Consider the following 11404-nt stretch of genomic DNA (forward strand, 5'->3'; position numbering starts at 1 on the left):
TGTAGATACTTAAAAATGGATGCACTAAATTCGTTTACACCGTCGAAACGATTTTCGAGTGAAGTTTTCTATGTTTGCAAAGCGATGGACGTTCAGCAGCAACCTGTAATAATACTAAGCTGTACGAAATTTTAAATTTAGGCCAAAAATAAAGAAATCTTTTAGATTTCTGAGTGTGAATAGTTAAAAATGGATGATCCGTACCCGTTTACACCGTCGATACGATTTTCGAGTGAAGTTTTCTATGTTTGCAAAGCGATGGACGGTCAGCAAACTCTAATGATACCGAGATGGAAGAAATTACAAATTTGCGCCCGAAAATAAAGAAATCCTGAAGATTTCTGGGTGTGGACAGTTAAAAATGAATGCACTATTCCTGTCTATGTTGTCGGTGCAAGTTTCTAATGACGTTTTCTGTGTTTGCAAAGAGGGAACGTTCAGCAACGTCTATAGTGTGACGAAGAAAAGTGCTTCTACTTCAATTACTCCTTTTGTTTTATCAACTGATTAGGAAGTTATGTGCTAAGCAGTAGGAATTAGTTCCCTTTCAGTTATTTCACGTATGGGAATAGAACAGGTCGTAAAATCAATTTTACGACAAAAATAATAGTCGGAGAGGCGATCTGTCTCATTTATAATCTTTATTCTTCCACTCGTGACGATAAAGATAATATTGTCGGTAGATCCGATAGAATAATTCGAAAATTCTATATTAAATATTAATTATTTCTTACAAGAGATTGATTATTTTCTATTATATTTCTAGGCCTTATATTGAGAGATCGATAGAGAACTCACAATTGACAATAAATGGCTTCCGTTAGATAATTCGTTATATCGACCATTAAACTTCCATTAACCTATTATTCTTGCGTTAAATGGAGGAAGAGATTTTTGAAATATTTTCCAACACTTTACGACGATCGTTACATAACGCGTGTTTTCCTACTTGTTAACTGGCGTTAAGACGAATGTGGATTCTTTTATTCGTTAAATTGAAGTAAACCAAGTCGAATTTATTTTTAATTTTCTGCAAAAGATCCCTTCTGTTATTTAAAACATCCTAATTCAGCGTTGGATTGATGGGATGAGGCAACGCAACACACGGGTGATCTGTGCCTCCCAGAGAGGACATTTTGGCCCCTATTTAACGTGGAAAAAACCCGGGAAATTTCACGTGGTCAGGCGCGAATACGCGATTGTTTAGTGGTTTTAAACATCCAGTAACTGTTGGGCAATCCACGATACCCATTATACAAAACACCAAGAGTTGAACTCCGATTTACCTCGTTATAACGAATTTAGATGCGAAAATTCTGACCGAAATTGGAGATTTGTATTTACATTATTCGCCGATATCGTATAAAAGTTAAAAATTTACCTCACTTTAACGTTTCGCCTCTTCGAATTAACGATAATTACGTTACAAATAAATCTCGCATTTTTCTATAATAAATTATATATAACAGGAGCACTTAAACGATAGAAAACGGGTGGAACTTGCTGAAAAAAATTGAAAAAAAGTAAGGAAATTCTGTATACAGATTCGAATTTATCATCCAGATAGATAATTCTAGATACACGAGACCGGATAGAGGGGCATTGAGCAGTCTCCATCCCAGCAATCATGCTTTAGCGGACATTGAGTTATTATAAGGAATGGCCATATTGCATGTCTATAGTTAATAATATTTTACTTTCCCCGAAGGAGTGAGAATCTCAAACTTTCAATAGACTAGTGTGTTATGGGAGGAGAGGAATAAAACACCTCAAGGGGGTAGTAACACGTAGAAAAAGGTGCATCCCGTTCAAGGTGTTTCGCTCTGCTTCGAGCAACATCCAATTAACATCTCAACGCCGGTGTTTTATGAAAGGATTCTTTCACTTCGCACGAGATGCAAAGATAATCTAATTGTGCTATTTTTAAACTTACAACCCGCTTAATAATCGCTCTCCCTCCCCCGAAAAAAATTCGAATTTATGCCATTTTTTTCCGTGTTATATAATTGCTCGAACGTTGTTTCTTCTGAGGATTTCTTAAGAGGATCCGTGCGTTGCCATTGCTGTGGTGAGTTGCGGTGTGAAGAAGACGGTGACAAATGTTTGCGCTATCTTCTCCTTATCTAATAACACAGAATGCATTGGTTGGAGCATGTTTTCGTCTTAGCTAACCCCGGCTTCCTATCACAACATGTGCCTCGCTTCTGCTTCTAAAGGCAGCAAAACACGTCTCTGCTATGGTTCACTGTCACACCGGTAAAACCAGAAGTCATTTATTTATTCTATCCTATTAACGGTAGCTTATATCGGTCCCATTTTTCTTCGTTTTTTAGGTATTATTATTATTTTTTAATTATTTTAATAACGACAAACTTCGGAAGGTAAATTTCAATTGAAGCCATGAAAATCTATGAAGTACCTAAGTACATTTGGTGACTTTCAACGGAAGAAATCAGGTTAACAATGGTCGCAGGTGAAGTTTTCCGAAGTTTCTTCGTGTCTACCACATAAATAGATGTCAATTTCCCACAGAAAGTCCATTCCTCCTTGGCATATCGCCCATGTGTTGTATTGTCTTATCCCAAACCTTCTACCTTAACACCAATCTCATTTGAAGTTAAATAAAACATAATACCCTTTAACAAATTACAGAAAAATTGTTTAGAATTCTTCCCTATAAAAAAAAGAAATCTTCTTAAATAAACTAAATCATCAGACTACTTAATTAACCGAAAGACAATTACCAGAGACCTTAACCAACCACACAAAGCTATTTTTAGATGGTACATAACCTATTTTCAGGTTATCTACAGCCCTTAATTAGGTAACAGAGCCCATTACTAATTACAATTAAATTATTTACAGCTCTTAAATTAAGTGTTCCACACGGAACTCTTCCGTATTGTCTCACAATAAATAAATAAACAAAAAAAAACGAATCCGTGTTACCTGTGTGAAGTTCCTCCCCCATTTTCTAAGAGGCTAACACCATTTAGCATGGTTTTATTTTATTAAATGGCCTATTATCGAGTATTAAAGTGGATAATTAAGTAGGCGAAACTTCATTATTAAAATTGGATACAGAAAAATCTATTAAATTTCTGTTTAAAAGGCCGATACACCCGGAGTAATAAATCTTTGGGTTATTTAGACGGAGAGAGAGAGAGAGAGAAAAAAAACATGGATGTTGTCTAACAGCCTTTTTCTACTCCTCCACCAAAAAACGGGAGTGAATTTTGCAACCGTCTATAACATGTGGACAAACTAATTTTAGTTAATGACCCAATTCTGCAGTAGCTCCAGGGTTAGGTCGTACGTCCATCTCGTCAAAGGTTCTTCTACCTGTTTATATTTCCGAAACATTCCCACCTGTCGTTTGAGGGATCGTGTAGTTTATTTTGAGAAAAAACGTGATGGGGAAAAGCGGCAAATTGGACAATAACCTCCACGTTTCTTAATAGCAGTTTTTTTTTCGGTCGCGAGAAAATCCGCGGAAGAACATAAGTGTGACGTCACTTACCTTTGTTTTAGTGGTGTGGGGGCTGGGTGCCGAGATGTCCACGGCGTAAACTACCAATTCGTAAACGTGAGCTCCACTTTCTCGATCCAGAACGGCTGCGGTGGTGATGACGCCACTCTGACGATTGATGGCAAACACGCGCTTCTGTGGTACATCCTCTGAATATATCCCAGTTAAATAGTAGGAAACGGTAGCCGAACCGCTCTTATACTGAGCTCTGACACCTAGAATGCTGGTACCTACGCGTTCGTTTTCGAACACGGAACCAAGGTACTCCGACGAAGAAAAAACTGGACCAGTCGGGCGATCGGTGGTACCGACCACGGTAATTTTACTTCTTGACGTCTTCCTGTATGCACCAGGAGCTTGATCCGTAGCCTGCACCGTTAAAGTATAGATGACGTCGGGTTGATCCACTTTCCTGGATAGGTAAAGATCGCCCGTGGTACGATCCAGAAAAAATAAATCGTGATTACCGTCTACCAGTTCGTAATTTACCATACCGTTCATATTGGCGTCAGGATCCACTGCCGATAACGTCATCACCACGAAACCCCTTTCCGAATTTTCGGGTAGGACGCCGGTATCCATAGAAACGAAGGTGGGGGCATTGTCGTTGACGTCCTCCACTATAATCGTCACGGTCTTCTCGGCAGACAGGGGTTTAGGCAATCCCATGTCGTAAGCCACGACTCTCAAACGGAATGTATCGCTGTATTCCCTATCGATCTGATGAGTGGTGGTTACGACACCGGTATTGCGCTTGATGGAGAAGTGATTTCCAGGTGGTTCCTGATCGATCAAGCCATAGATTACCTTGCCATTATCACCCGAATCCTTATCTTCAGCCACCACTGTCAGTATGGGGCTATTTATGGCGATTCCCTCTTCGATTTGCCTCACCAGTGCCACGTTGGAAAAAGTGGGAGCGTTGTCGTTAACGTCCAAAATCCTGATGGTAAATTGGAGGGTGGAAGTCAGCCTGGGAGCACCACCGTCGCTGGCAGTGATATTCAAATGATAAACGCTCTGCTCCTCGAAGTCTAATGGCCTAGACACGTAAAGCACACCGGTACCGGCATCGACCTTGAAGGTTTCTTTTATATTACCCGCAACAATGGAATACGTAATCTCCCCATTCAGTCCCAAATCCGCATCGGTGGCGGTAAAATTAAATATTTTCATATTCACCGGGGTGTTCTCTAGTATCTCTATGTGTAGGGTGGAGACGGAAAATTGGGGAGAGTTATCGTTCTCGTCCAACACGTCTATGGTGACTGTGGCCGTGGAGGAGAGTATGGCCATCTCCCCGCTGTCTCTAGCTTCTATGGTGAGGACGTAACGGGAAACGCTTTCTCTATCCAAAGATTTCAGCAGAGTGATCTGTCCAGCATCCTGGTCGATGACGAAACTGTCGTCGGTGTTCCCACCCGTAATGGAGTAGACCACGTTGCCATTCAAACCGTCATCCGCATCTGTGGCACTCACTCTAACGATTAGAGTCCTGGTTGGAGCACCTTCGGAAACAGCTGCTCTGTAAGGTGTGCGAATAAATTGTGGTACGTTATCATTAACGTCGGCTATATACACCGTAACTTTGGCTTCGTCTCGAAGCCTCGTTACCCCTCCATCCATAACCACTGCCTCTATAACGATGTAGTCATGACCAGAAATTTCCACAAGTTTCTCTCGATCGAAATAGTTTTGCGTCCTGATGAAACCAGATTTGGGGTCCACTAAAAAGTCGTGTTGGTTGGTGCTGATGGAGTAGGTAAGTTCGGCATTTCGCCCCTTGTCACCGTCTTCGGCGGACAACTTGCCAACGTAAGTGTCCGGCGGTTCGTTCTCTGGTATGTAGAAAACAAAGGTGTCATTGCTAAACACTGGTGCATTGTCGTTCTCGTCGATGATGTGAATGATGACGTAGGCAGAAGAGGTGCGCGGTTTGGTGCCATTATCCGTTGCCGTAACGGTTAGAGCGTAATAGTCACGCTTCTCTCGATCCAACGAACTTCTGACGTAGATATATCCGTCCGGAAAAATGGCGAATTTGTTTTCCTCGTTGCCATCCACGATGTTGTAAGTGATTCTGCCGTTTTCCTCAAAGTCGGAATCACTGGCGTGCAGTGCGTAAAACCTGTCGTTAACGGACGTCGATTCCATCAGGGATATCTCGTATGTCAGGTGATCGAATATGGGAGCGTGATCGTTGACGTCGTTGACTAAAATCCCTAATTGTATCTTACTAGACAAAGAGGGAATCCCAGAATCCCTAACCATCACTTCTATGGTGTACCTGTTACGAGCTTCGTGCCTCAACGACTTGTTTATGTAGATCATTCCCGTGACTTTATTAATAGAGAAGAGATTTTGAGGGTTAGAGATGAGGTGATACTCCATCTTGCTATTGATGTCCTCGTCTAAATCGGTAGCCTGAAGCAGATATACCTCCCTGCCTACGGGCCAATCTTCCATCACTTCCACTTGTCTGACAGGTGAGAGAAAGGTGGGTGGATAATCGTTGACATCTCGAATGGTGACGTTCACAAAGGTCGTCACGAAATTCGTGGCGCTGTAGGCTATTACTTTCAAAGTTACGCTATTCTTTTTCTCGCGGTCCAAACCTCGTGAAGTAGTGATGATGCCCGTTCTTTCGTCCATCTTGAACCATCCTAGTTCGTCACCGTCTGCAATGACGTATTTGGAACCCGGTGGTATGGCGTATACTCTTCCTACTTCTCTTCCAACATTGGGTTCTCGAGCGTATTGATCCTCCTCCACTTCAAAATGGTACCCGTTCTTCTGCTGAAATTCCATTTTATTGTTTTCGGTGGCATTATCGCTGCTGTAGATGACGACGGTTGCCGTATCCGAAACGTCCTTATCACCAGGATTTTGGGCAGACAGTAATAATTCATATTTCACAGACACCTGTAATTTCTTCTTCACGGTAATCATACCCGTTTTTTCGGAAATATCAAACAACTTATTGTCTCCGTTCATCAGATTATAAACAATGACTGCGTTTCTCCCTTCGTCCTGGTCGAAGGCCATCACTTTGCATATTGAAGTACCAACGGCAACGTCGTAATTAACGGACGTAAAATATATTTTGGGATAGAAAAATGGCGTGTTATCATTCACATCCAAGATATTCAACTGCACGGTTGCCGTGGAAGACAGGGCGGGTTGTCCTTGATCCTTTGCAATGACTTTTATGAAGTATATCCCGAGCTCTTCGCGATCCAGCTGGATTTTGGCAATCAGACGACCGTACGTTGAATCCAGGGAGAATTTTCCAGGATACATCTGTTCCATTTCCGGATCCAGGCTGTATATGATGCTTCCATTGGTTCCCAAATCATTATCGACGGCAGAAACGATAGTGATCAAGGAATTTGGTGGCGCGTGTTCCGATAGAGAAACGTTAATGTAAGTCTGAGAAAATGAAGGGGCTTCGTCATTTTCATCTAATATTTGGATTTTAAGGTAGGTGTAAGCCCATTTCGGGCTCGGTCCACCGTCGCGTGCTGAAATTTTTAATTCCACAAAGTCTTGATCCTCTCTGTTTAACCTCCTGACAGTTGTCACTAGACCTGTGAGCATATCCATGGCAAACCATCTCCTGTCGTTACCAGATATAATGGAGTAGTATATGTTAGAATTGATACCGGTATCCTCGTCTGTGGCTGTGATACCAGAAACAAAGGTACCCAATGGCACTAGTTCGCTGAGAACGGTAGAGTATTCATTTTTTTCGAACACGGGTTCGTGATCGTTTACGTCATTCACGTGAATTATAAGAAAAGCCGTCGAACTTCTCGGGGGGCTCCCCTTATCGATAGCAGTAATGGTTAGATTGTATTTACTAATTTGTTCCCTATCTAAAATGGCACTGACCCTAACTATATCGAAACTGGGGGTGGATTCGAGTCGAAAATGATTAAATTCGTTGCCGTCTTGAATGTCGACCGTAGTCTCCCCGTTGGGGCCTTCGTCGAAATCGATGACACTAACAGCAGCAACCACGGAACCATTTTGGGCATTCTCGTCCACCGTGGCGTAATTGGCAGTAGATGGAAAAAATCGAAACCTGATGATCGGATCGTGATCGTTGGCATCTAAAAGATTAACTGTGACGTAAGCTCTTCCATCTTGTCTGGGCGATCCGTGATCGCGAGCGAACACAGTGAAAACACAACTCTTGGGGCAGTTGTCGGGTGGTGGACAATTCTGTTGACAATTCAAATGATCCACGGTAGAGATGATCCCCGTCTGAGGATCGACGGAAAACTGAGTTTCTGTGTCACTTAAAAAATATGTGATTTTCGAATTATCCCCTATATCGTTGTCTGTAGCTCTCACTTGAAGAACACTAGTCCCGGGTGGCACACTTTCGTTTAAACTCACCGAATAATCACTGTGATCGAAAATTGGTGGGTTATCGTTCACGTCGAGGATGCTAATGTTAACTTGAAGATGACCGATTTTGACGGGGGTACCACCATCCTGCGCAGAGATATTCAACTGATAAAACGACTTGACCTCCCTGTCGAGTCTGCCCATAGTTTCTAGATGCAAATAAGGCATCTCACCACTGGGATTGGTAGTGACCACTAATCTAAATTTGCCGTCTTCATTACCGGACACTAACTTGTAATCGGTGGTGATGTCGTTAACACCGGCATCACCGTCGGTGGCGGTATCCAAAATGACTCTGGTACCCACGTTGGCACTTTCTGAGAAAGACACTTCGATACCCGGCTCGGGAAAAGTAGGAGCATTATCGTTGACGTCGAGAACGATGATACGCACCTCGATAGGGTAAGTAGGTTGGCTGCTGAGTACCACTAGGTCGAAGCGATCGCTGGGTAGAGACTCACGATCCAACTCCACTGTGGTGGTAATGATGCCAGTGCTGGCATTGAGATGGAATTCGGGAGGGTTATCGTTGAAGCGGTAGGTGAAATTGGGCTTGGTGGGTATGGTACCCACCACCGTACCGGGCGGAAGGCCCTCGACCAGTTCGAACTGCACTCTCATGTCGATTTCCTTGGACCTAGAAGATCCCGTCACCTGGACGCCGGGCCCCTGACCCTGAGCGTAACGTACGAGAAAGAGCAACAAAGCCAACAGGATCCAGCTCAACCTCCAGCAACTGGGAAGAGTGTGGTATCTTTTCCAACCACCCTCAAAAACATTTCGAGAGTTACGATTGGTTTTCGGTTTATCCATTACCGTCATCCCCATACACGCTAAAACATAGACATCCTTGGAGCACTTACATTTCGCGTGGCAACACTTACAGCCTTAGACGTACAGGCGATGCTAACATAATAAAAGACGGAAGGCAACCCCCGTCAGATGTCCATCTTACAATATAAGGCCTCCGAGATTATTTCAGCCATCGACTCGCTCCACCTTGCGGCTCGACACCGACCCAACCTGCTTAACATTCCGAAAGGCCTAGGGGCAAGAGAGAAACTGGTGATTCCGGCCCAGCTATGTAGCCATGGCTGCCTAGGCACGGCAAATACAGCGTCAGTTAGTCTTTCTGCTCTCCTTTTCTCGACGCCGTAAGTCGTTGCCAGCACACTTTAACCACGATCCACACGGACAGACAGCCAAGCAGTCCTCTACGTCTCTCCTATTTCTCTAATGTGACCACACGATACACAACGTTGCACGCACACACACTAGTTACTACCGTTCGTGCCTCGTACCACTCTGCATGTCAATAGAGGCCAGTGCCGCATTCCGAGAAGGAGGCGGAGCGCAAAACGTGACGTAGGGGAGACGCTGTCGCTCATTGCCTCGGCCTTCGACGGTGGCGCCTCGTGCGGCCGACAGAGGAGGCAAAGGCTCTGGTTCTCTCTTGAGCCTTTTATCTCTTGTAACTATCCCTTGCCTCTTCGACGGCTCCGGATTTACTACGTCCAGGTCTGGCACTTTTCTTTATTTTTTCAAACAAAACTCATTTATTTTTCCAATTTTTTTCCTTTCTTCGACTATATCATTTTTCTATTTTTCTCTTTTTTTCAGCCTCTTTTTTGAGCCTAATTTCTTCAAATTTTCTCTTTTTTCAGCCTAATTTCTTCTATTTTTCCGTTTCTTGAGCCTAATTTTTCTAATAATATATTTTCTATTTACGGTGTGGAGTTGCGAAGGTGCAACGAACTCTTCTGTTGTTTCCTCCGTGATTTTCTGTCAAGAAAAAAGGAATTTTTTGGAATTTTGACTGGTAATTAGCATTTTTAATTAAAATTTTGACAAAACCCATGGGCTATTTACGTCAATTTTTGTTTCGCATCGAAGAAATTTGCAATTTATTTTTATGAAATCGAAGAAAAAAAAAATCAATTTAACTCGCAGCAAATTAGCGTAGAACCCGCCTCACACTAATGAATCTTCTGAATTTCTTCGAATTATTTTAATTAATTTTAAAATACATTTCAAATGAAATTGCTCTTTACATCAGTAAAAACAGCGCAGAGAAACGGGGACTCGAGAGTTAAAATTTTACGAAAAACCTCGAAATAACGCTGTTTTTTTTTCGGTGCTGGAACTATCGAAATTTAAAAAAGGTAATACTTTGACCTTTTGAAGTGATTTAACACGAGTCGAATTTATTTTCCAAGTCTATAGACGATTACCTAACGACAGGTGTGTAGGATGAAACGGTTGACACGAAGATAGAGATCCTCTGGAGGCATAAGAAAAGGGTTGACGGTTGATACTCGAGTAACTTTTTAATGGTGTCACAGGAAACCACTTGACAACTCGTAACACGAGAAAGAAGTTTCGAATAACACTTGTGTCTGAGGACCTATATGCTTTTTTATCGGTCGAATCGGATAGTTTTCGGGACTATTTTAAGCTCCGTCTTCATCTAATTTGCATAAATGACGCTGTGGTAGGGTTGGAGCCAAGAGAAATAAGTATACATTTTAAAGATTATTCGACTCTTCTACAGTCACATCACATGCTTTCCTCCCCTCTTATTTGAGATTTTAAGCGCCAAATTCCTGTAATTTGCATAAATGACCCTCGATATGTAGTTGGAGCGAGGAGAAATACACTCTTTACAGATAAATTCTCACTTCTCACTCGAGTTTCGGTGTGTATTTTAATCCCCAAATTCGTCTAATTTGCATAAATGGCAGTTGAAGAGAAGAAAAATACAATTTCCTCTCTCCCTCTATACGCTCTCCCATAGGCAAATCGAATAGTTTCCTCCCCCTCTTACTCTGGTTTTATGGTGTATTTTAACTCTCAAATTCATCAAATTTGTATATATGAGCCCCGTGTATAGTTGGAACGAATAGAAATACACTTTTACCCCCTCACAGTGTTCATTTTTAAGAACATTCGACTGTATACAGTCACATCGACTAGTTTCCTCCCCTCTTCCACGAGATTCTAAGAGTCGAATTGGCCTAATTTGCATAAATGACCTCCTGGTGTATGGTTGGAACCAAGAGAAATACACTCTTTTCCCCCTTACAGTGTTTATTTTTAAGATTATTCGGCTCGTATCCTCGGTTCTATTCGCCAAACCTGCACTTGGGCCTCCCCTCTTCCACGAGACAATTGACGTGAAAACATAGGTCTATACATATTTATGGGAGGCGAACTTTTCGTTGCAAGCCTAGTTTATCTAGGCCTTTTTATAAGAGGCCAGGTGCTTGCTGGAAAAATCAGTTGTTTACCGTTTGGCATTGGAAAAATATTCGTATTGTTAACGTGGATTTACGTCACATTACGAATCACTCAACCCTAGCCTTAAACAGGGATTGAATTGATTTCCATCGCTTATTAAATCACAATTTGAAACTTATCTCCTTCAATTTTATATTTAGAAAAGGAGATAATCTTCAATTGTAT

The 11404-nt window shown here is 42.2% G+C and overlaps 1 protein-coding gene across 1 annotated transcript in view; it reads right to left on the reverse strand.

The window, feature by feature from the left end:
• Positions 1–9151, reverse strand: part of LOC111620538 (cadherin-related tumor suppressor-like) — a 56823-nt gene extending 47672 nt beyond the window's left edge. The window contains exon 1 of the mRNA XM_023362470.1: positions 3521–9151. Coding sequence (XP_023218238.1) covers positions 3521–8770 — 5250 coding nt within the window. The 5' untranslated portion in view covers positions 8771–9151. The remainder of the gene's footprint in view (positions 1–3520) is intronic.
• Positions 9152–11404: the final 2253 nt, after the last annotated feature.

This window comes from Centruroides sculpturatus, unplaced genomic scaffold, assembly GCF_000671375.1.
Source record: "Centruroides sculpturatus isolate CEXI.00-Female unplaced genomic scaffold, Cexi_2.0 scaffold74, whole genome shotgun sequence".
In the NCBI taxonomy this organism is placed as follows: domain Eukaryota; kingdom Metazoa; phylum Arthropoda; class Arachnida; order Scorpiones; family Buthidae; genus Centruroides; species Centruroides sculpturatus.